Source organism: Amia ocellicauda, chromosome 5 (assembly GCF_036373705.1).
Source record: "Amia ocellicauda isolate fAmiCal2 chromosome 5, fAmiCal2.hap1, whole genome shotgun sequence".
Lineage (NCBI taxonomy): Eukaryota > Metazoa > Chordata > Actinopteri > Amiiformes > Amiidae > Amia > Amia ocellicauda.
The window spans coordinates 1799681-1825875 of record NC_089854.1 but is presented as its reverse complement, the minus strand read 5'-3'; the positions used below and the strand labels follow the sequence as shown (position 1 = coordinate 1825875).

General features: G+C 43.1%; 1 protein-coding gene across 3 annotated transcripts; it reads left to right on the top strand.

Annotated features, from left to right (window-relative positions):
• Nucleotides 1–2684: 2684 nt before the first annotated feature.
• LOC136749160 (B-cell receptor CD22-like) lies at nt 2685–24702 on the top strand. 3 transcript variants are annotated; one of them, XM_066703154.1, is made up of 12 exons: nt 2685–2772; nt 3274–3398; nt 18033–18419; nt 18732–18998; nt 19356–19613; nt 19832–20101; nt 21406–21663; nt 21882–22151; nt 22399–22495; nt 22802–22847; nt 23118–23198; nt 23316–24702. In XM_066703154.1, the coding sequence occupies exons 2-12, from the start codon at nt 3344–3346 to the stop codon at nt 23448–23450; spliced, it is 2124 nt and encodes a 707-aa protein (XP_066559251.1). In that variant the 5' UTR covers nt 2685–2772; nt 3274–3343; the 3' UTR covers nt 23451–24702. The 3 variants fall into 3 exon arrangements, 2 of the variants coding, with proteins under 2 accessions (XP_066559251.1, XP_066559252.1); XM_066703155.1 differs by having other exon boundaries at nt 3250–3398; XR_010816721.1 differs by lacking the exons at nt 23118–23198; nt 23316–24702 and having other exon boundaries at nt 22342–22495; nt 22802–22834.
• The last annotated feature ends 1493 nt before the right edge of the window (nt 24703–26195 follow it).

The window sequence follows — 26195 nt, the reverse complement described above, 5'->3', positions numbered from 1 at the left end:
TGTATTATGTGTGCAAGGTAGATATTTTTCCAGCAATACACGCAGTAACTCAACTTTGAATAACAAACTCATAAATGTTCCCTCATTGGCTAATAGATAAGAGACGCAGGAAAGGAGGAGTTAATGAAAGTGACCAATGTAGACTTCTGGGACAGATATATTTTCCTCCTACTCTCCTTGTTGGGATTATGGGTCTTTAATCTTCTTATGTTGTGTTAATGTTGTGCTACAATTATGTTGTTGTGATGTACAAATAAGATTTTATTTTCAAATACAACCCATTGATTCAACTACAAAAGATTGAAAATTGAGAATTTAAAATACTACTGAAAATAACATCTGACGACTCAAGTTAAAATCAATATTGGGACATGAAAGTTCTCTAGACACCTTTAAAGGTTATAAACAATTAAAAGACCAGATGTGAGTATCCTAATTTCAAATTTTAATTGGAAATTTACAGTATAATCATAAATCTCGAAAAACTACTTACTTCTAAATCTTTTGTAGTCATTTTTGTATTACTTTAGTATAAATACATATTAATTTGGATTCATATGTTGTTTTTTTCTGACTTGTGAATGAAAAGACACAAATTCGCCCGTTTTCTCATTGTAAATTGTTATTTCAAAATATCACTGTCCTGGTCACAAAAGCAAAGTTTGTGGGGAATAATAGCCATTTTCTGATCTCCTTGCTGCTGTAATAACCATACTGCCTGGAGGGGAGGCTACCATTAGGCCTGGGCCCTAAGCCATTAACCCCCAGGGATTCATTTTCTCCTACATGCCATCCATAGGAGTTTTTTGTTTTTCTCTCCTCCGTGCCTAAATGGTTTATTTACTTAAATGTTCACTCACTTTATTCAAGATCATGTAAAATGTTTACCGGTCTATATTTGATTTTATTGTATTTATGTTTTTTATTTTGCTATATGTTTGTTGTATGTTTACCAGTCTGTAAAGTGCTCTGTGGCTACCCTGCGAAGGGCACTATACAAATAAAAATTGATTGATTGAATTGATTGATTACACCAGCCCCACCCCCTGTTGCAGAGACAGCGGAGGTGGCTGACCTGCTTCATCGGGGCAAGGGCAACTATGCACTCCTTGGTGGCCAATGTGGTGGCACACCGCCAGCTCTGGCTGTCAAAGTCAAGATGGTTCCCTGAGATAGACAGGACCAGCCTTATGGATGCCCCCATTTCACCAGGCTTCACTTTTGGCCCCTCTGTGGAAGAGATGCCTACGTGCTCCCTCCTGGAGAGAGAGCAATCCCTACAGCTGGACTGGGTTTACTCTGTTGCACCCCAGGCTCAGCGCGCAGGCAGCCCATGGGGGCTCGACGACGGGGTGGCCCACTGACCCCGGCTCCCAGGCAGCAGCCCAGGCACCCTGCCAACCTCCGTCATCGCATTTCTGGCAGGCAGGTGCCGTCCCATGGCTCCCCACCCTGGCCCACAGCAACCCATGGTGGCTCACAGCAGGAGGACGCCTGGTGTACCCCCACCGTCTACCCCACCTGAGCTGCGGCCCTGAGGCATTCCAGCAGTCTCTGGCCCACCCATACACCCCTCAGCAACTCTCCAATTGGCAAAACTGCACTCATGGACTCCTGGGTGGTCCAAATTATATCAGTTGCCTACTCCCTGCAGTTTCAGACAGGCTCCCCCTTCCGAGGCGTGGTGTGGACGAGCATGAGGGACCCGTTGCAGTGCGGGGCACTTCACATTGATGTCACCGCTCTCCTGGAGAGCCCCCAGGCATCACGAGACTATTCTATTCCCCATACTTCCTAGTGCCCAAGAAAGATGGCGGTTTCCGCCCCATCTTGGAGTGAGAAGCCTGAAACGCCACCTCAAGATGTTGCACTTCAAGATGCTCAACCTGCAAACCATGTCCCAGGCCATCAAGCCCAGCGATGGATAGCAAAGGAGGAAGATGCTGTGCAGGCTATCCTTCTATACAAACAGGAAGTGGGAATTGACCTGTTTGAGTGACGGGCTCAGGGGCCAATGGCAGCTTTGGTAGAGTGACGTTTCGATTGGGTTCCTACGGAAGTGCGCAGAATCCCCTCCCCTTTGGGCAGTGCTTCCTTTTTCAGATAACATTTGCAACCTATCAATTTCAAGACAATAGGTAGCAGTGTGGGCCCTTCAGATACCAGCTAAACTAAGTACCTTGTCATGAGACATGTCGCTTTCACTCTGTAGTTGGAATCATACAAGGAGATATCTGCCAGAGTTGTAAAATGTTAAAGATATTTTAAAGTGAATGTAAATAGCCAAACCTAATAAAAAAAACAAACGTAATGGTTTAATATTTTTCAGGGCCAGTAGATCTACATTAATAATAAGACTCTGCTATTGTCAACCTGTGACAGAGAACCACCCCCTCATCTCTCATAGTCCGTGTCAATTCAGAAAGACGAGTCCTTGTCACTGAGTGCTTCACACAGGAACACAGGACTAAACTCAGCACATGGAAGGAACTAAAGATGCATCAACAGCACTGACTTTGAGACCTGTTTCAAGAATTAACTATTTTTATCCCTGTTGCCATGCAACATTTGACCAAGAAAAAGAAAAAATAAAGACTGAAAAAAGAGAAGTTGACAGGAAGTTGTTTTGTGTGTGAGTGGGGTAGTAAAACAGCCCTATCAGCTTCTCTTCAGCTCTTCCCTGTCGGTCAGTCAGTATCAGAGCAGAGTTTGAGTGCAGGAGCTCTCTTCACCCGGGACAGAGGACGACTCCACTGGACAGCACAGGGGTCTGTGAGTTATACAGCGGGGGGCTGCTGTTGTTCTCCCCTTTTCTCAGACAATAGGACGGGCCAGCTGTACACTGGCGTACGCATCAGCTATGTGTTGAGCTGAATCTAATTTCACCTTTTAATGCTAATGATAGTTATAGTAATTTGTGAAGAGTTTGTATAGTTTTGACTACGACAGAGAGAAATATTTAATTGTGCAATTGTGTTGAATTGATTTGTAGATAGTTGCTGTGGGACTGAATACTATTTGACTGTTTTTCTTTTCTCATGATTTGTAAAAACAAACATGCTAATATGTGGTCTTGCCTGTAAACAACTCCTGCACAACACTGTGACTTCACAGTCCAACAATACTGCACTTCTTATTGGATTATTCTAATCACTTTCTTAATGAAAATTCTGGAATATATGGCTCATCATTGTGCTGTTTCTCTATTTATGAAGCAACATAGGAAGTGTTTACACTGTGTGCCTACAGCTCCTGTTTCCTGTGTGTCTGCAGTGACCCCTATAGGAGGTGGTCCGACTCCTCATCACTGACAGAGCAGAAGGACAGAACTGACGCTGCAGCGATGGGTGTGGAAGAGACACTGCGCTTACTGGGGGCCACTCTGCTCCTCCTGCCTGGTAACACTGACTTCTGTCACACTGTTTCACACACTGCACTAGAGAGCACACAGTCTATTTTAACTGTTTCTTAAAATGATAACACTTTAATTATCCATTATACAAAATCTATTAACATGTTATTAATTAATGTTATTATGTTATGAATTGTTATATGCTATTACAATTTTTAAATATATTATTAATTATGTGTTTAGCTATAACACTTTATATTATATGTAATAACATGCTTTATATCATGTATTATAGCATGACATTTTCATCAATCTATTATAATCTGCCATGTCATTTATTAACTGCTATAAAATATGTTACAATGCATTTTAATTACATATACTATAAGAAAACTATTTTATGTTATAGCTCTAGCTATAACGTAAGCTTATAAGTACCATTTATAAATAATTGTAACTGACATATCTCTGATTATTATTATTTATGTATTAATTTTTTCTTGGTAGACGCCCTTATCCAGGGCGAATTACAACATAAGTGCAAACAAAGTGCAAAAAATACAGTTAAGTACAAGGCATCAATCATTACAAATTAAATTTAACCAGAACATAGCAATTCAAAATACATCTTACAAATTCCAATTTACAATTTATACAATAAGTGAGGTCATACATCCTGGATGGTGAAAGCTAAGTGCTGTCAAGATGTAGGGTCACAGTCAAGGCTACAGGAAAGGGAGCAAGGAGGAAAACGATCAAGAACGCAAGAAGCATAATAAAACTGTGAAGTGCTATCTAGCAGGGATAGAGGGCTAATATTACAAGTGCTGTCGAAAAAGATGCGTCTTGAGTAAGCGCCGGAATGAGGTCAAGGACTCTGCTGTTTTGACTTCGGTGGGCAGGTCGTTCCACCACTTAGGGTTCAGGGATGAGAAGGAGCGGGCTCTGGAGGTAGGAGAGTGGAGAGGAAGCAGAGTTAGCACTGGAGGAACGCAGTGGTCTGGAGGGGATGTATGGAGAGACGTGTGACTGAAGGTAGCTTGGTGCCGTGTGGTGGAGACAGCTGTAGGTGAGGGTCAGTGTCTTGAACTGAATGCGTGCCGGTATCAGGAGCCAGTGGAGAGAGTGGAGCAGTGGAGTAGCGTGTGTGAATCGTGACAGAGAGAATACTAGACGAGTCGCAGAGTTCTGGATGAGCTGGAGCGGGCGGTTAGTAGATGCAGGCAGGCCGGCCAGGAGGGAGTTGCAGTAGTCCAGGCGGGAGAGGACCAGTGACTGGACGAACAGCTGAGTCGAGTAGTCGGTGAGGAAGGGACGGATCCGGCATATGTTGCTCAGGAAGAATCTACAGGTGCGTGTCAGTGTGGTGATGTGCTGGGTGTAGGAGAGCACAGGATCGACGGTGACTCCAAGATTTTTAGCGGAAGAAGAAGGAGAAAGTGTGGTGGATTCCAAGGGGATCAAGATGGGGAGGTCAGCAGAAGGTGAGGAAGAGTGGGGGAAAAACAGGAGATCCGATTTGGAGAGGTTGAGCTTGAGGTGGTGCGAGTGCATCCAGGCAGAAATAGCAGACAAGCAGGAAGAGATCCGACAGGGTATGAGAGGGTCGGAAGAGGGAAAAGACAGGAAGATCTGGGCATCATCAGCGTAGAAGTGGTAGGAGAAACCATGGGATGCGATGAGGGGGCCCAGGGAGCGAGTGTAGAGAGAGAACAGGAGCGGGCCCAGGACAGAGCCTTGGGGTACACCTGTGAGGAGAGGTTGGTGGGTGGATGAGGAGCCTCGCCTTGTCACTTGGTAGGACCGGTCACTGAGGTAGGAGGAGAACCAGGTGAGAGCAGTCCCAGAGATTCCAAGGTCAGCGAGGCAGGTGAGGAGGATGGAGTGATCAACGGTGTCAAATGCTGCAGAGAGGTCAAGGAGGATGAGGACTGAGGAGAGGGAGGCCGCTCGAGCACAGCTGAGGGAGTCAGTGACTGCTAGGAGAGCCGTCTCAGTGGAGTGAGTGAAGCCGGATTGCAGAGGATCAAGGAGTGAGTGTTGGGACAGAAAGTCAGAGAGCTGACGGTGGACCGCCCGCTCAAGAGTCTTGGAGAGGAAGGGGAGTAGGGAGACAGGGCGGTAGTTCTGAGGACAGGTGGCATCAAGGGTTGGTTTCTTGAGGAGTGGGATGACAGCAGCTTGTTTAAATGCAGAGGGGAAACAGCCAGAGAGGAGTGAGGAGTGAGGAGTTGAGGAGGGAGGAGATGAAGGGGAGAAGATCAGGAGCGGTCACTTGGAAGAGGCGAGAAGGGAGAGGGTCCAGGGCACACGTTGTAGGTTTGTGACGTAGGAGGAGAGCAGAAACTTCAGCATCTGAGAGAGGCGAGAATGAAGAAAAGGAAGCTTGATCGGTGGGAGGTTTGGGCGTGATGGGAGATGAGGGTGGAGTATTGAAGAGCCTGCGGATGTCTGCAATCTTGGAGGAGAAGAAGGAGGCGAAACCATCAGCAGTGAGAGATGGGGGAGGAGGAGGGGGAGGGGGGGCAAGGAGGGAGGAGAAGGTGGAGAAGAGTTTGCGGGGGTTGTTGACAGTGGATTTGAAGAGAGATTGGAAGTAAGACTTCTTGGCTAAGGTGAGAGAGGAGGAGAATGTGGACAGTAGAGAGTGGTAGACTTCGAGGGCAGCTGGGAGTTTGGTCCTTTTCCACTTCTGTTCAGTGGCACGGGGACGGGGAGAGAGAGAAGTTAAAGGAGTGAAGGAGAGGAAGAAAACCGGCACAGTGGGAAGGATTGGAGAGGTGGATGTTGAAGTCTCCCAGGAGGATGGTAGGTGAGGACAGTGAGGGGAGGGAGGAGAGAAGGAAGGAAGGATATGTTTTTGCTTTAACTCTATTCTATTCTATAGAATATCATTTTGTTCAATTTGTGTATTTGAAGTTACATTGCCAGGTATGCTGAAGCATTGCTGAATTCTCCTCTTTTGTAGCCACCTAATACATTTTAAGGTCATTTTGGTGGTTACTTTATTTTCAATCTTATTTAGAGGCTTCTCTAGTGAAAATTTCCACCAAGCACCGTCCATTGCTTGAAAAAACTAAAAACGTGTTTTAGTCGGATGTGTGACAATATTAAAAGGACTTCCAACTGGACAAGTCCCTCTAAATTTCATTCTGGTATTCTGACTGAAAAGCAACTAAACTGCTTCAAATTTTAAACACATATATGTCTTCTCTCTAAACCTGTATAATATTTAGCATTTTTAACAAACACAAAAGCAAAAGCAGCTTTTCACACATCATACATAAGAAATAAAATAGTTGGACCTGGACCTTACCAACAAATAAGTAAATAGGTTGAAGGAAAGGTGATTAGTCAAGGACTTGCAGGAATTCTGTTCCAGGTGGAGCCAGTTAGGTGTGAATTGGTGGCAGGTAGACAACAGATATTTAAAGTTGCTGTTGCCTTTCTGGATGAAAGTGACAGTGACAGCTCAGAGGGTGACGGGAGGGCAGTTGAGCACCAGAGCACCATGGTGCCCACTCCCCTCCAGAAGAGGGAGGTAGTTATAGTAGGAGACTCAATTCTTAGAGGTGTAGATCACACAGTGTGTTCTAGTGACAAGGAGACCTGCATGGTATCTTGCCTGCCTGGTGCTCAGGTTGCAGATCTCCCTAAACTAGTAGACGGGCTACTGGCCAAAGCTGGGGGGAATCCACTGGTCATGGTCTACATTGGAACCAATGACACAGGGAAAGGTACAGTAGTTTTCTCCGAAATACTACTAGTACCATGTGCCAGGCCAGGGAGCCTTGAGATTTGAAAGTGCAAGCTCACCACCAGAGGAAGCAAGGCTAACAATGCAAAGGGGATATCCAAAAGATGAGGTTTAAAGACAATCAAGGGGTCCATAGATCAGGCAAACAGGCTGAAACAGGTAATCCAAAGGGTGGTCAAAAAGCAAAGGCAAAAGGTCAGGAACACAAGAAAGTCAAAAGCCAGAAGGAATGCTTAGAAATGCAACAATGAATGAGAAAAGACTTAACAGAGAGTGAAGGGCAAACAGGGCTTAAGTGCAGGGCAGAATGGAGTCCGTGGAGCTGGTGGAGAGAGGGGGAACCAATGAGTGGAGAGGGTTAGTAGGACAAGTGCACATGGAAGGTAGGAATGTTAATTGGAAGATTGCAGGGTTAGTACTCAGGTGATGATGACCTCTGGTGGTGAACAGGGGAACTGTGGCTGGCAGGTGTGACAGGGGCAGGGATCTCTGACAATGGGAGATGTTCCACTAAGGAAAGAAAACAAAGGAAAACTACTAGTAGGAAAGTCCTGAAGTGTTTGTACCTCAATGCCAGGAGTATAAGGAACAAGATGGTAGACCTAGAAGCCACAGTGCTGGCATTTTTTCTACAATGCTGTAGGAATGACAGAAACATGGCTAACAGAAAATGAGGATGAATACATGTTTTTATTATTAAACCTTTATTTAACCAGGAAAGGCTCATTGAGATTAAAAATCTCTTTTCCAAGAGCATCCTGGCCAAGATAGGCAGATGTAAGTTGTTTTGACAAAATACAATATAACAAATACAAGTACTCTAATAATATGAAAAACTAAAATAAAAGCCATAATTTACAATATTAGAAACAGCAAATTAAAAAAAGTCAAGGAATCAGCCTAAAATCCCCCACCAATGATTTAAAATACCAAGAGGGATATGTTTTTCCAATTTGTGTTCCAAGCTGATGGGGTAGAGTACATGAAAGCCCTTTTTCCAAAATCAGTTCTAACATTTGGGACAGTTAGCAAAATAACGTCCTGTGAACAGAGACAGTACCCACCACATTTTTTAAGAATAAAAAGGAATAAATAAGGTAGCAAACTCAGAATGGCTTTATAAATAAAAATATACCAGTGACTGAGTCTGTGGGTGTCTAGGGAAGGCCAGCCAACCCCAGCATATAAAGTGCAATGGTGTGTAAGTGCTTTGCAGTTTCAAATAAATCTGAATGCTCCATGGTAAAGGGTGTCAATTGATCTCAAACACTGAGCAGAAGCATTCATATGTAAAATATTACCGTAGTCCAGTGTAGTCATAAAAGTAGCTGAAACAAGTCTCCTTTTAGCTTTAAAAGAAAATCAAGCCTTATTCCAAAAATAAAATTCCAATCCCAACTTCAAATTTAGTTCCTTGCAAGTTGCTGTATGTGCAATTTGAAAGAGGTCATCATCAATTAAAATTCCAAGATATTTATATGAAGTTACTGCCTCAATCTCATTCCCCTAATAAGTAATAATACATGGAAGATTCAGCAGTCTATTTATTGCTTCGGAGAACACCATTAGTTTGGTTTTGTCCGCATTAAGAACAAGCTTCAATTGATACAAGGTATGTTGAACAGCATTAAAAGCAAATTCTGAAATGCTTTCGCGAAAGTTGAGGCACAACAATAAATAACAGTGTCATCGGCATTAAAAGTGAAGTTGGGCGTTTTGCACATTTTTGTATAGATTATTTATATAAATAATGAATAAGAGAGGACCATGCATCAAGCCCGGGGGCACACCATTCAAAACAGACAATTTATCAGATGCGAGCCCAAACATTCAAACAATGTGGGGAAGCAATAAAAAAGGCAAACACAATGCTAGGGTATATTGTCAAAATTGTAGAATTGAGAACAAGGGCAGTGATGTTCAGACTGTACAATGCACTAGTTAGATCTGGATACTGTGGACAGTTCTGGGCTCCACACTTCAAGAAAGATATCGCTGCTCTAGAGGCAGTTCAGAGGAGAGCAACCAGACTTATTCCAGGTCTGAAGGGAATGTCCTACTGAGAGACTGAGGAACTGAACCTTTTCACCCTGGAACAGAGGAGACTTGAATGCACAACACCCAAAGAACAAGCAGGAACTAAAGACAGCTGCAGTGCAGGCCTGGCAGAGCATCACCAGGGAAGAAACCCAGCATATGTTGATGTCTATGGGTTCCAGACTTCAGGAAGTCATTGACTGCAAAGGATTTGCAACCAAGTATTGAAACTCACAATTTAGTTCATGATTATGTTAGTGTGTCCAATTACTTTTGAGCCTCTAAAATTGGGGGGACCACATATAAAAATTGGTGTAATTCCTACACCATTCACCCAATTTGTATGTAAAGATGAAATTCTATGCTAAAAGCACATATTGATTGTTTCCTTCCAAATCCATTGTGGTTGCATACAGAGCCAAAACGATCGTATCACAGTCCAAATATTTATGGACCTAACTGCACAGTAAAGTAAGAATGCTTTCAAAAATGTTAATAGATTATATTTATCAATTAACTAAATGCAAAGTTAATGAACAGAAGAAAAATCTAAATCAGATCCTTATTTGGTGTGACCACCCTTTGCCTTCAAAACAGCATCAATTCTTCTAGGTGGAGCACAGCAACAAGACACAAGGTAGTTATACTGCATCAGCAAGGTCTCTCCCATGCAGAAATTTCAATGCAGACAGGGGTTTCCAGATGTGCTGTCCAAGCTCTTTTGAAGAAGCACAAAGAGGACCATAGATGCAGAGGTCAGCCAAGGAAACGTACTGCAGCAGATGAAAGATGCTTACTTCCCTTCACAGTTGGAAGATGTCCAGCAGTGCCATCAGCTCAGAATTGGCAGAAAACAGTGGGACCCTGGTACACCAATCTACTGACCGGAGAAGTTTGGTCAGAAGTGGCCTTCATGGAAGACTTGCAGCCAAAAGGCCATACCTCTGACGTGAAAACACAGGAAACACGAAAACACAGGAACTGGGGTGCAGAAAAATGGCAGCAGGTGCTCTGGACTGATGAGTCAAAATTTGAAATATTTGGCTGTAGCAGAAGGCAGTTTGTTCGCCAAAGGGCTGGAGAGCTGTACACAAATGACTGTCTGCAGGCAACAGTGAAGCATGGTGGAGGTTCCTTGCAAGTTTGGGGCTGCATTTCTGCAAATGGAGTTGGGGAATTGCCCCCACAGAGCCCTGATCTCAACACCATCAAGTCTGTCTGTGATTACATGAAGAGAGAGAAGCAACTGAGGCTGCCTAAATCCACAGAAGAACTGTGGTTAGTTCTCCAAGATGTTTGGGCCAACCTACCTGCCGAGCTCCTTCAAAAATGCTGTGTAAGTGTACCTAGAAGAATTGATGCTGTTTTGAAGGCAAAGGGTGGTCACACCAAATATGGATTTGATGTAGATTTTTCTTCTGCTCACTCACTTTGCATTTAGATAACTACTAAATATAATCTATTAACATGTCTATTTTTGAAAGCATTCTCACTTTACAGCATTTCTTCACACCTGCCTAAAACTTTTGCACAGTACTGTATATATACACTCACCTAAAGGATTATTAGGAACACCATACTAATACTGTGTTTGACCCCCTTTCGCCTTCAGAACTGCCTTAATTTTACGTGGCATTGATTCAACAAGGTGCTGAATGCATTCTTTAGAAATGTTGGCCCATATTGATAGGATAGCATCTTGCAGTTGATGGAGATTTGTGGGATGCACATCCAGGGCACGAAGCTCCCGTTCCACCACATCCCAAAGATGCTCTATTGGGTTGAGATCTGGTGACTGTGGGGGCCAGTTTAGTACAGTGAACTCATTGTCATGTTCAAGAAACCAATTTGAAATGATTCGACCTTTGTAACATGGTGCATTATCCTGCTGGAAGTAGCCATCAGATGATGGGTACATGGTGGTCATAAAGGGATGGACATGGTCAGAAACAATGCTCAGGTAGGCCGTGGCATTTAAACGTTGCCCAACTGGCACTAAGGGGCCTAAAGTGTGCCAAGAAAACATCCCCCACACCATTACACCACCACCACCAGCCTGCACAGTGGTAACAAGGCATGATGGATCCATGTTCTCATTCTGTTTACGCCAAATTCTGACTCTACCATCTGAATGTCTCAACAGAAATCGAGACTCATCAGACCAGGCAACATTTTTCCAGTCTTCAACTGTCCAATTTTGGTGAGCTTGTGCAAATTGTAGCCTCTTTTTCCTATTTGTAGTGGAGATGAGTGGTACCCGGTGGGGTCTTCTGCTGTTGTAGCCCATCCGCCTCAAGGTTGTACGTGTTGTGGCTTCACAAATGCTTTGCTGCATACCTCGGTTGTAACGAGTGGTTATTTCAGTCAAAGTTGCTCTTCTATCAGCTTGAATCAGTCGGCCCATTCTCCTCTGACCTCTAGCATCAACAAGGGATTTTCGCCCACAGGACTGCCGCATACTGGATGTTTTTCCCTTTTCACACCATTCTTTGTAAACCCTAGAAATGGTTGTGCGTGAAAATCCCAGTAACTGAGCAGATTGTGAAATACTCAGACCGGCCCGTCTGGCACCAACAACCATGCCACGCTCAAAATTGCTTAAATCACCTTTCTTTCCCATTCAGACATTCAGTTTGGAGTTCAGGAGATTGTCTTGACCAGGACCACACCCCTAAATGCATTGAAGCAACTGCCATGTGATTGGTTGATTAGATAATTGCATTAATGAGAAATTGAACAGGTGTTCCTAATAATCCTTTAGGTGAGTGTACACTACTAGTCAAATGTTTTAGAACACCTACATGTTTCCTGTTTTTATAGAAATGTACGCAGTTTAATGTCTCAATGTACTATGAAATTAAAGCATAGACAAAAACATTTGGAAATAAAAAATAAATCATGGAATCATTTTGTTTAACAAAATGTAACCCCTTAAGCTGACAAACCCAAATTTGGTTTTGATACCCTCCCCGCATTTTCTGAAAGGGGGGGGGATACTTGGTCTGAGTAGGAAAACAAAATCTCAGAAAATATTGTTCTGTTTGCTGATCAAAACAAGGCCAACCACATTGATTTTACATAATTGAATCTGAACTTCTCTGTGTTTAATAGAACATCAAATAATATATATTGAATTAATTGTTAGGGTATTCTCAACAAAACAAGCCTATTTGCAAAGAAATCCGATTGAAATCCAAGTGATCTGTGACCATCTGAATGTGACCCCTCGGAGCAGACTGTGTGTTTACCAGTCTATTTTTAAATGTTCCCAAACTTTCAGCTTCTACCACATTGCTGGGTAGTTTATTCCAGATTGTGACGCCTCTCTGTGTAAAGAAGTGTCTCCTGTTTTCTGTCTTGAATGCCTTGAAGCCCAATTTCCATTTGTGTCCCCGGGTGCGCGTGTCCCTGCTGATCTGGAAAAGCTCCTCTGGTTTGATTTGGTCGATGCCTTTCATGATTTTGAAGACTTGGATCAAGTCCCCACGTAGTCTCCTCTGTTCCAAGGTGAAAAGGTTCAGTTCCCTCAGTCTCTCCGAGTAGGACTTTCCCTTCAGACCTGGAATAAGTCTGGTTGCTCTCCTCTGAACTGCCTCTAGAGCAGCAATATCCTTCTTGAAATGTGGAGCCCAGAACTGTACACAGTATCCAGATGAGGTCTAACTAGCGCATTGTACAGTCTGAACATTACTTCCCTTGTATATATATATATATATATATATATATATATATATATATATACCCTAGCATTGTGTTTGCCTTTTTTATTGCTTCCCCACATTGCTTGGATGGAGAAAGTGAAGAGTCCACATAGACTCCTAGGTCTTTCTCATGCATTACATCTAGATCTGTACCTCCCATAGTGTAATTATAGTGGACATTTTTGTTACCTGCATGTATTACCTTGCACTTGTCCACAATGAATTTCATCTGCCTGAATATTATCTGAGTCCCTCTGAATAGCCTGTGCTGCTGAGATTGTATCTGCTGAGCCACCTATTTTAGTATCATCTGCAAATTTGACAAGTTTGCTAACTATCCCAGAGTTCAGATAATTAATGTAGATTAGAAAAAGCAAAGGCCCTAGTACTGATCCCTGTGGAACTCCACTAACAACCTCACTCCAGTTAGAAGCGACTCCTCTAATCGACACCCTCTGCTTCCTAGACATCAACCAGTTCATAATCCATCTACTTACATTACCCTGAATGCCTACAGCTTCCAATTTGAGGATCAGTCTTTGGTGTGGAACCTTATTAAAAGCTTTTTGGAAATCTAAGTATATCATATAATATGCTTTCACCTGATCTACAGCTGCAGTTGCGTGTTCAAACAATTCTAATAAATTAGTAAGACATGATCTGCCTCGTCTAAACCCATGTTGACTATCTCCAAGAATATGTTTTTCATTAAGATGCTCCTCTATTTTCTGTCTAATCATTTTTTCCAACATTTTACAGGTGATGCAGGTGAGACTGATTGGTCTGTAATTTCCTGGCTCAGTTTTGTCCCCTTTCTTGTGGATTGGTATGACATTTGCTGTCTTCCAGTCAGTTGGCACATCCCCTGTTCTAAGTGTCATTTGGAATATTTGAGTTAGCGGCCTATAAATAATTTCCCTAATTTCTTTAAGTACTGTTGGAAATATCCCATCTGGCCCAGGTGATTTGTTTGTTTTTAATTCTGCTAGTCCCTTTAGTAGCTCCTCCTCATTTATCCTGATCTCTCTTAGGGTTTGACTGGACTGATTGTTAACCTGTGGCATGTCATCTGTTTTTTCTTTTGTAAAAACCTCTGTGAAATACTCATTTAGAACATTTGCCATTTGCCAACATATTCTACGATTTTTTTTTCGTCACCATCCCTTTTCTATGCGCTATACAACATTTTCTTTCTCTTGATATTTTTTTGCATACCTCTATTAAACCATTTTGTCCAGTGTTTTTTGGTCCTCAATTTGCTAAGTTTTGGTACAAATTGCTCCTGAGCCTCAAGTAGTATATTCTTAAAATATACCCATCCATTTTCAACTGACTCTGTATCCAATGTGCTCCAGTCTACCTCTTCTAAGTGCCGTCTCATACCTTCAAGGTTTGCTTTTCTAAAATTGTAGACCATTATTTTAGACTTGGACCTTGTTTTTTGAAAGAATGCCTCAAACCTAACCATATTGTGATCACAATTTGCCATTGGTTCTCTAACTTCTGTTCCCCTGACTCTATCTTGGTCATTTGAAAATATCAAGTCAATACATGCACTCTCTCTGGTTGGTTCCCTGACAAATTGAGTTAGAAAGCAGTAATTTACCATCTCAACCATTTCTATTTCTACTTCTGTAGTCCCCACTGGGCTTTCCCAGTCTAAGTTTGGGAAATTGAAATCCCCCATAACAGCCACATCCTTGCTACATGCAGTCCTGATTACACTGTACAATGCAACATCTTTCTGAATATCTGAGTTGGGTGTTCTGTAACACACTCCTACCGCTAATCCTCCAGATCTCTTGTTCAAAAGTTTCACTACAAAGATTCTGTTCCGTTACTGGGATCTAATACGAGTTCTTCTGCATCAATGTCATTTTTCACATAAAATGCTACCCCACCCCCTCTTCGATTTTGCCTGTCTCTCCTAAACTGTGTGTATCCTTCCAACTTGTATTCATCCCCATCATTTTCTGTAAGCCATGTTTCTGTCACTCCTACAACATCATAGTCACATGCTAGCACTGTGGCTTCCAAGTCTAACTTCTTGTTCCTTATACTCCTGGCAGTTTCCCTTGGTTTTCTTTCCTTAGAGGAACATCTCCCATTGTCAGAGCTCCCTGCCCTCCTGGTTCCTAGTTTAAAAGATTCTCAATTTCACTGCACATACGCTCTTCCAATGCATTAGCCCCCCTTCCATTAGCCCCCCCGTCCGGTTTGTACAGGTCCCATCTATCCCAGAAGAAAGACCAATGCTCCATAAACCTAAACCCCTCTTCCCTACACCAAGCTTTCAACCACATGTTAAAATTTCTAATCTCTGCCTGTCTCCCTGGCCTGGCACATGGTACCGGAAGTATTTCAGAGAAAACTACCGTGGAGGTTCTGCTCTTTAGTTTTGTTCCTAACTCTTTAAATGTGTCTTGCAGAACCTCTGTCCTACCTTTTCCTATGTCATTCGTTTCAATGTGGACCATGACCAGTGGATTCCCCCCGGCTTTGGCCAGTAGCCCGTCTACTAGTTTAGGGAGATCTGCAACCTGAGCACCAGGCAGGCAAGATACCATGTGGGTCTCCTTGTCACTAGAACACACTGTGTGATCTACACCTCTAAGAATTGAGTCCCCTACTAGAACTACCTCCTTCTTCTGGGGGGGAGTGGGTACCATGGTGCTCCGGTGCTCAACTGCCCCCCCATCACCCTCTGAGCTGTCACTGTCCAACTCAGTGTCCAGCAGTTGGAACCTGTTGGGCAATTCTAGCTCTTGGGGTGTCTCTAGAGGTTGTGCACGCCCTGTTCTATGGTTACGACTTACTGTAACCCAGCAGTTCTCTACACTGTCCTGCTCTATCGAACTACATTTGAGACTTGTAACATGTTTGTGTTCCCTTTCAAATCAAAAGACAGCCATTACTGAAAGGGAAGAGCCTTCTGACCTGCCAATCAGTTAAAACATGTACCAAAGCTGATCAAAAGGGGCCCTACTGGCAGGAGGAAGACCCACATCGTCATCTGTGAAAAGCTCCCCGCACGCTGCCCCCAACAATCCTACAGGAGAAGGAGGGTTTCTGCTACATAGCCTCCAGGTCTGACATCTCGGTCCCCCCTCTTTATAGGGAATTGGAGGAAGCAAGTTCCATGCTGGAGCCATTTGTGGGACCCAGCTTAAGGAGCTGATGTGCAGAGGCGGTGGATGTTTGCTGGTCACCAAATGCAGAGGCTCCCAGGAATCGCTTCATGAGGGAGAGGCCTGTGAGGTCCATGGAGACACTCCTGTTTTTTCCAGGACTTCGTGGAGGTGGTCCAGTCTGGCCGGCCAGGTGACTGGTTCACGTCAATCAACCTCAGGGTCACCTACTTCAACGTCCCCATCCTCCCTGCGCACAGGAAATACCTGCCTTTCGCCTCCAGGGCTAGGCATACAAGTTCAGTGTGCTGCCGTTCGGCCTCTCGCTGGTGCTCCACACATTCCCAAAGTGCATGGATGCAGCCCTGGCCCCCCTCAGAACAAAGGGGATAAGGATCCTGAACTACCTGGATGACTGGCTAGTGTGCACAGACTCCAGGCTTCAGGCAGAGGAACTCATGAGGTCAAACGCCACGTGACTACACTAGGTCTTTCAGTTAACACAGAAAAGAGCTCTCTCAAGCCTGCACAGACTGTAGTGTTCTTGGAAATGAGGCTAAACTCTGGGAACATGCTTGCCTACCTATCAAAAGACAGAATCAAGTCATTGTAGAAGTGCCTCGCATTTTTCAGGAGGACATCGACACTGGTCCAATTCCAAAAACTGTTGGGGCTGATGGTGGCCACTTCGAACATTCTTCCACTTGGACTCATGCACATGCGTCCTTTACAACGCTGGGCAAATGCATACAGGTTACACCCAGCAAGACACGAACATCACCGATTGACAGTGACCACAACGTGCAGAACACTGTCCTGGTGGCAATATCATGACAACCTGCGTCTCAGCTCCCCCCTCGGCTGCCCTCACAGGAAGGAAGTCATCACCACAGACGCCTCAAACACAGGCTGGGGCGTTTTCTGGAATGGAATAGGAGTGAAGGGGAAATGGAGCAGTCTTTCGTCATCCGGCCAACATCAACGCACAGGATCTGCAAACAGTGCTGCTGGTGCTGCACCACTTTTGCCATGTCCTTCCAGACAGACATGTCTTAGTTCGGACAGACAACAAAATTGGCAGGTCCACCATTGGCGCCTGTTCTCTTCACAGATGAGAGAAGGTTCACACTGAGCACATGTGACAGATGTGAATGAGTCTGGAGACGCCGTGGTGAATGTTATGCTGCCTGCAACATCATCCAGCATGACTGGTTTGGCGGTGGGTCAGTGATGGTCTGGAGAGGCATATACCTGGAGGGTCACACAGACCTCCACGTGCTAGCCAACGGTACCCTGACTGCTGTTAGGTACCCGGATGAAATCCTCAGACCCATCGTCAGACCTTATGTTGGTGCAGTGGGCCCTGGGTTCCTCCTGGTGCAGGACAATGCCTGGCCTCATGTGGCCAGAGTGTGTAGGCAGTTCCTGGATGACGAAGGCTTTGATGCCATTGACTGGCCCTCACGTTCCCCAGACCTGAATCCAATTGAGAACCATTGGGACGTTATGTATCAGTGTATCCAATGTCGCCAAGTAGCGCCACAGACTGTCCATAAACATAAAAATGTTCAAGACAAATAATTTCCATGGAGAAAAACTATTTTATTGAAACACCCATTCGCTGACTTTGAAAGATGTTGCTATGTACACAGAGACCTGCAATCCGAGAATAATCAGAGAAAAACTATCATATCATTTCAAATAAATAACCAGATACATAAATACATATACTGTGATGTCGCCCTGAACTGCCCTGCACTTCACTGGACCCCGGGGAGGGAACAGATGTTGGAACAGCTGACCCGCTGTACATGACTGGCTCCTCTCCTCCATAAAACCTGGCAGCGCCCAACTTCCAGTATTGGGAAGGCAGGAGGAGAGCCTAAGAGCCCTGGCAGTGCTGGATCAACCCCCCCACACGGTCACAATATATATAAAATAATTCTCCTAATAATGTACTGTGCATCTGGTGTTTGTCTGTGTCCTGTGTCATGACTCTGAGCTCTGCTGGACTCTTCACTAGTCAACACTGACCACTGACCTGCTGTCACCTGCAGGTGTCCTCGGTGGGAGCTGGGCTGCGTGGTATCAACCTGACAAGATCTGTGCTGTGAGAGGCTCCTCTGTGGTCCTGCCCTGTTCATATGATTATCCTGCTACCTATTCTGGATTTTTAGGAATGTTTACATATACATATACAGTGCAGACAGTGATGTGGTGTCACAATAATAGGGAAACCTCATATGTGTATCACAGTGGAGGGGATTCAATCAGCCCTGAATACCGACACAGAGCAGAGTACCTGGGGAATAAACAGAAGGACTGCACTTTGAAGATTAAGGACATAAGGACAGCTGACAGAGGGACATATAGATTCAGATTTGAAATCAGTGATAATGGAGGTAAATGGGCTGGTGACACTGGAGTGACTCTCTCTGTCTCTGGTAAGATCTGTGATTGTTTTAATTAATCAAGAGTCTGGTGTCTGAAGTGTTGAATCAGCAAGAAGTCAATTATTTTCTGTTTTGTATTTCCAATTGATCTAGAATAATTTGAAGATTATATTTTTCACTTTGACTTTATGGACATTTTTCTGTGTTGATCAGTGGCAAAAATTCTTGATTAATTCCATTCTGATTTCATGTTGTAACAATGAAATGTGTAAAAGTCCGAGGGCGTGAATACGTTTGAGAGGTACTGTACATACTGTACACCTCACATTGACTGGTCTTCATGAACCCTTTCATTCCCATCAGAGCTACAGGTGAAGATGAGTCCATCAGGAGTGAATGGGGCAGTGAGAGAAGGAGATGCTGTGATCCTGACCTGTGACACAGGGAGCTGCTCTTCCACACAGACACAGATCACCTGGTTTAAGAATGGCCGGCCCATCTCTCACACACAGACACCCGCCAACACACTGCGCTTGAATCCTGTTTCCTATAGAGACTCTGGAGACTACTCCTGTGCTGTAAGAGAGTATAGAGAATACCAATCTCAAGGGTTCACTGTGGACGTCTACTGTGAGTACCTTCACTTACAGCCTATGTACAATGTCAGTGTCATTTCAATTATTTGGAAACTTTTTACAGAATTACAACAGGTTACTAGGCAGGCACTTGATCTGCCTTAAAAGTAAAATCTGCTCTTTAAAATGTTATTTTTTAAAGTGTTAAGGACATCATGACAACTGACTCTGCTTGGTAGCTGTCACAAGAAAGTGAATGTGATCCCCCAGCAGCAACTCAATATGACCAGGGAGAGCTCAGTTTCACAGATAACGTATAACTGTGCATTGAGTAGTGGGGAACATTCTGTCATCAGTGAAGCAGTTAAAAGCTGATAGAAAACTGAAAAACAGTCCATTGCATTTCTTCCAGACGCCCCAAAGAGCACCTCAGTGTCCATCAGCCCCTCTGGTAAAATAGTGGAAGGCCGTCCTGTCACCCTGACCTGCAGCAGCAATGCAAACCCACCAGTGCAGAGATACACCTGGTTTAAGAGCAGTGATATGTTGGAGAAAAAACCGAGTTTATTCTTTGCTAATATCAGTTCTGGAGACAGTGGGCAGTACTACTGTGCAGCACAGAACAGGATTGGCACTCACAACTCTCCAGCTGTAACTGTGGATGTACAGTGTGAGTATATATTTTCTACTCATCTGATTTACTGAAGGTCAGAGTGGTAAGTGACCTCCCTGGGGTCACTCAGTGTCCAGTGATCCAGCTGGGACTCAAACCCAGGAGCTCCTGGACTTTCATCCTTCTCTCTGAGCTCTAGAGCACTCTGGGGCTTCACTGCCAGGACACTCTGTTCAGTCAAACACTGAATGATCACAGACTGTTCTCTCTTCCAGATGCCCCAAAGAGCACCTCAGTGTCCATCAGCCCCTCTGGTGAAATAGTGGAAGGCAGTCCTGTCACCCTGACCTGCAGCAGCAATGCAAACCCACCAGTGCAGAGATACACCTGGTTTAACAGCAGTGGAGATGCTGTCTGGGAGAAAGGATCAGGGCAGAGTTTCACCATTTCTAATTTTAGCTCTGAAGACAGTGGGCAGTACTACTGTGAAGCACACAATAGGATTGGCACTCACCACTCTCCAGCTGTAACTGTGGACGTACAGTGTGAGTATATATTTTCTACTCATCTGATTTACTGAAGGTCAGAGTGGTAAGTGACCTCCCTGGGGTCACTCAGTGTCCAGTGATCCAGCTGGGACTCAAACCCAGGACCTCCTGGACTGTCATCCTTCTCTCTGAGCTCTAGAGCTGTAAATAGTTTAATGCAATGAAAGGATGCTGATCTGTTAAGATACAGACAAAATGTTGCAATGGACATTTTTTTTTTTATCATTGCAGTTATTGTTTTATTAGTAATTACTTTTGATTGTCCTAGGACTTTGAACTAGAGTTCCCATTTTATCTGGTATCAATTTCAGAAGAAATAATATTTGCTGAATAAAGTCCTGTTATCTAGTGACCCCCACACATACAACCCACAGCGGTCAAGTCCTAGGAAAACGAGACCGGGTTGATAAGCAAGTTACCACAATACTTTACTAATATGAGCTCAGATCAGCGGTGAGGTTGATCTGCATGAATTGGCCTTGTGGCTGTTTCGTTCAAAAAGGATATATGTTTATTAATAAAATATGAATGGACAACACGTAACTGTAAGGATAGGAGATAGAAAAGCAGGTTGGATAGGATTAAGAGAGAGAGAGAGAGAGATAGATATCTATCTATTACTCAAGTTTGACTCGAGGCACAAAGCATGTAAAATAAAATCAAAATTTAACACTACCTGTTCCTACACTTAGAGCCAGTACAAAACTAGGTTATATGTAACTGTGATTTACCTAATTCTTGAATAGTACATGAAGTTTACTACCTGTGTGGTTTACTGAGGTTCAGTTAGGCAGAGTTCAATAGTGGGAGGCCTGGTAGACTGAGTCGACTTGAGGACTTGGTTGCCAAGCTTCCAGGTTGTTGGTAGAGAAGTTCTGGTCTGGATTCCTTACTGGGTTTCCACTTCAGTGTCTTCCAATCTTCCTGGGTTCTTCTCCCAGGTTGTTCCACTCAAAATTGTACCACTCCAAATTGCTAGTTTTAGCTTTCTGATTGTATACATTTTAGACAAAGAGATTCTAATCTCTTTCCTTCCTAACTTCTGATTGGTAAGGTTTGGAGTAATGAAATTCAAATCGAAGCCATCATTGCCATTCCTCTCTCTTGACTCCTACAGAATGTGTATTGGGGGTGTGATGGCTTAGAGGAATGTGAAAATGGTTCAAATGTTACCTAGAGTTTCTAACTCTCTATATTGTCAAGTTTTAGTTCTATCAATTACATTTTCAAGTCCCTCAAACATGACCTTACAATTGATATCAAACAAGCCAGGTGTGATCACAGACTGTTCTCTCCTCCAGACGCCCCAAAGGACACCTCAGTGTCCATCAGCCCCTCTGGTGAAATACTGGAAGGCAGTCCTGTCACCCTGACCTGCAGCAGCAATGCAAACCCACCAGTGCAGAGATACACCTGGTTTAAGAGCAGTGATATGTTGGAGGAAATACAGAGTATAATCTTTGACAATATCAGCTCTGGAGACAGTGGGCAGTACTACTGTGAAGCACAGAATAGGATTGGAACCCGCAACTCTCCAGCTGTAACTGTGGACGTACAGTGTGAGTATATATTTTCTATTCATCTGAGTTACTGAAGGTCAGAGTGGTAAGTGACCTCCCTGGGGTCACTCAGTGTCCAGTGATCCAGCTGGGACTCAAACCCAGGACCTCCTGGACCATCATCCAGCTCTCTGAGCTCTAGAGCACTCTGGGGCTTCACTGCCAGGACACTCTTCTCAGTCCAACACTGAATGATCACAAACTGTTCTCTCTTCCAGACACCCCAAAGAGCACCTCAGTGTCCATCAGCCCCTCTGGTGAAATAGTGGAAGGCAGTCCTGTCACCCTGTCCTGCAGCAGCAATGCAAACCCACCAGTGCAGAGATACTCCTGGTTTAACAGCATTGGAGATGCTGTCTGGGAGAAAGGATCAGGGCAGAGTTTCACCATTTCTAATTTTAGCTCTGAAGACAGTGGGCAGTACTACTGTGAAGCACACAATAAACATGGAGCCGACAGCTCTACAGCTGTGTCTCTCACTATAACAGGTACAGTGCGTATTATACAGCAAGACATGAGAATAGAAACTTTGTCAACTATCTATCAGGGAATACATCTTGACTCATTGGTTAATTAAGAACATGAGAGATTACACACACTGCTGTGTTAATTATTTTAAGGTATTTAAAGTCAGTGTCAGTAATCATGACTAATATGTTTCTTTTACATTAACACTAGCAGTTCAGTCCCTCTGCTGAAAACGTCATTTGATGCTGTTTGTACTATGACTCTGAGGTCCAGCCAAGTGGGAGACAGTGCTGCTGCCAGCTGTCCTGGGGAGTGCGCTGTGTGTCTGTATTGTCACTGCAGTGAGTCTCATCTGTGCCAGAAGGTCAGTGGGATCCGTTAATCTTCAATGAGCTTTGTGTCAGTGTGTCAGTGTGTCAGTGTGTTTGCGAGTCAGCGTGAGGCACAGACTGTTTAACAGAGTGAGACGATGGAGCTGCAGTGTCCTGTGCAGCTCTCACAATAGTGCTGTCTGGAGACACAATCTGGAGCTATTAGGATCTTTTATATTGTCAGGGAATCTTTAAAGAGATTTTGAATAATAATAATAGTACTACTTCTGCTGCTGCTATATGCTATATGGTGTTGATTCTGTGTGCTTGCTCTGATCTCTGTCTTCTGCTCTCTGAAGGAGGAAGGCTGGTCCACCCGTAGAGGAGAGCAACACAGGGACTCAGGTAAAGGTTTGGCACAGAAATACCAGGGAAAGGAGGGACATTGTGTCGAGCACATTGTACTCCATGATCCATCCACACTCTCTAGAGCAGAGCTTCTGGCCACACAGGTCTTCACTCTGAGCACTGAGGGGCACACGGTGAGAGACTGTGATTCCCCTAAACATGGTGACTATCAGGGGGCTTACTCTCTATTCATCGCTCTGTGTGCATGTTTAACTGTGTCTGATCATCCCAGCCTTTCCCCACTTCACACTCTCTCTCTCTCCACAGAGTCCCCCGTCTGACCCACACAGCGACATTTACACAGCTCTGGATATAAGGGCTGTGTCTGCAGAGTATGACACTCTGAAGGTGAGTGTGTCAGTGGGAGGACAGTGGGGGTCAGTAAGAGCCTGATCTGGCCCTCAGGACAGCGTCCAGTCCAGCAGCTGCAGAGTGACAGTGTGTGTCTGGCTTTGTGTCTTTCAGTTTTCTCAGCACAGTGCCAGTAACACCTACACTGCACTTCCCAGTCCAGCTCAGTCCTCAGAGTACGAGATGATCAGAGAAGTGACGGGAGGATGGACCTATTGGGGACAAAAGGAAATGCAGGAGAAACTTTAAAATACATCCATTTTGTGTCAACATGTAGCCTGTTGAGGATTTGCAAAACAAATCTCAGGAGAGGAAATAAATATTTTTTAGAGTACAATGTATATAAATGGGATACTTTATTTCTCAGTCTTTAGCACAGCATGGGTTTGTGAATGTAGCAGGCAACCTGTCCGTTAGCTGTTAGCTCATATTTTAGTCACAGTGCACGCACTAGTTTGCCTTGAGTAGTAATATACGGCGCTGTGGGGGGTTGACCTTTGACCTTGAACTTGAGTTGAACTCGAGGGCCCCTTCCTAGGGGCGTGTACCGCATCACTGAATAATTAGCATATTGGTAGGCGGAGTTGACAGGGAACCGAAGGAATATACAGGGTGGTGGGGTCTTCAACTGTTTTTCAAACCCTCTATAGGAGTTGTATTTAAGCCAGACCTGTTATTTAGTAAAATAGCTCTTTTTCTCTAGTTCTATTTATACCCTCCAGATTCTTTAGTAACATAGATATTTTTCCCTACGCAAGTGAAGTTCCAAAAGAGATATATTTAAGCCCTCCTGATTATTTAGTAACATAGATATTTTTACCTAAGCGAGAGCTGCGAGGCTGTCTCTTCAGAGCTTTTTGAGCTACTTAGTAACAATGAGAATTGTCTAGCAATCTTGATTGTTTTAGAAGCGGTCTTCTCACCAAGAGGTGTTGTAAAACATAAGTGCCCAGATACCCTGAACATAGATGAAATTAAAGAAATGGAAAGAGAAATAAACAATATATAACAATATAACCTACTACTACACAATACAATACATTTCCAGAGTTACAGAAAATATCAGACACCTTATTTAAAGAAAAAGTTAATGTAAAGCTTGAATAAATACAATGATCAAGTATATGTGTGTGCGTGTGCGTGTGTGTGTGTATACTGACTGCAGGCTGGAGATCACTGCCCCAGGTTTCTTTTTCTTTTTCTTTTTCAGATCCTAATAAGTTTCAGCCCTTCTTCCACTTTGCACAGATTTGTACTACATTGCAACTTTGACTTACAGAGCTAAAGAATGATAAGTCAGTCTAAATGGTCTTAACTTCAGAAAATCATGAATATGTACACAAGTAAAATAAATGTAATACAGAAAATGTAATTTAAACTTTCAATAATCAACATAATATCAGTAAATACCACTCCTCCTGCATTGCAGAATATATCAAATGTATTATTTAAAGAAAAGGTAAATGTAAAGATTGAATAAATACAAATATTAAGTTTTAAATGTTTGTGTGTATTCACAACACCATGTGATGTAAATGAAATGTAACGTTACTAAGTTAACTTAAGAAACCCTTAGAAGAAGAACCATAGAATATATATGTAATATAAGAAGCATAGAATATATATATATATATATATATATATATATATATATATATATATATATATATATATATATATTCTATGCTTCTTTAATAATATTAGTAACGAAACATCAAATTATTTTAAATAAATATCTAATGTAATCCATTCATGCAATAACATTAAGTAAATACACAATATGATTTAAGCACAAACCTGTGTGTGTATGTATATTATATAATTTACACATTACAATAGCTTGGGGGTGCAGTTTGAAGACCTTAATGGTCTTGGTTGTATCGACAGTAAGACATTTGAACAGCCTTCAATACAACTAACTAGTAGCATTCTTACAGACATAAAGAACAAAAACCCAATTTTAATAACGACAGTAAGTAAATTAAACTAAACCACACTTATTTAACTTAAGAAATACAGTATATAATTGACAATTAAATGAGCACAGCTGTCTTTGTTAGTTCGATAACTCTCCAAGGTCAAACAGAAGCCTTATAGTAGTAACTTTCTTACAGAAATAAAGAATGCACCCCATGATGTTCAGAAAAAATAAAATTCAAAAATACTAAAGTAACTTTAGAAATATTAAATATGTATCATCAATTAAGTATGTGTCTGTTAAAGCAGTAGATTTATACTTTTTCTAGATAAATAGTCTCAGCACCTCGGGGGAGTAAGACCTACCTAGCAGCACGCATACACAGAATACAGACAGAGGCAAGAAAGAGCAGCAACCTTAGAGAAAACAGCGAGAGATCACACCGGATCATGCGTGAATCCAGGAGGTCTGTAGTGAGATAGGGTTAATCCAAAACAATCAGGCACAGAAAATAGAGATGGGCTAGAAATAGAGAAAAACAATAAATGAATGAATAAATAAATAAATAAATAAATAACCATAATAACAGGGGGAGTTATAAAGACCAAAGTCAGCAACTTTTGTCTTCAGTTTTTATATCCTGCAAAACATGCAACTGCGATAAAACATTACATGTCCCAGTGAATAGATGATGTCCATACCTTCCATCCAGACCTGTGGATACTTAATAACCACATGAATTGCATTGTTATTGAATAGTGCAGTTTCTTCTACATCCTACAACACCGTGTTTTGAGAGGTAATACATAACCCAGGTAGGTCACCATCATAATTATTTAACAAAAGACACCAATTACAACTACTATTGCTTGCTCGTAGTCATCAAAACATGTTTTACATTGTTGGATCTTTATCACATCCTGCATCTTTTTACTATTTAGGGTTTGGTGGATACACTGCACAGTTAAACCTTCTCTGGACAATGTCATTAAAAAACATACCCTACTTGAAAACTCAACTCTGAAACCCGCAGCTCTTCAAAGAGAATGCCTGCTGCCAACTGGCAATTACTTACT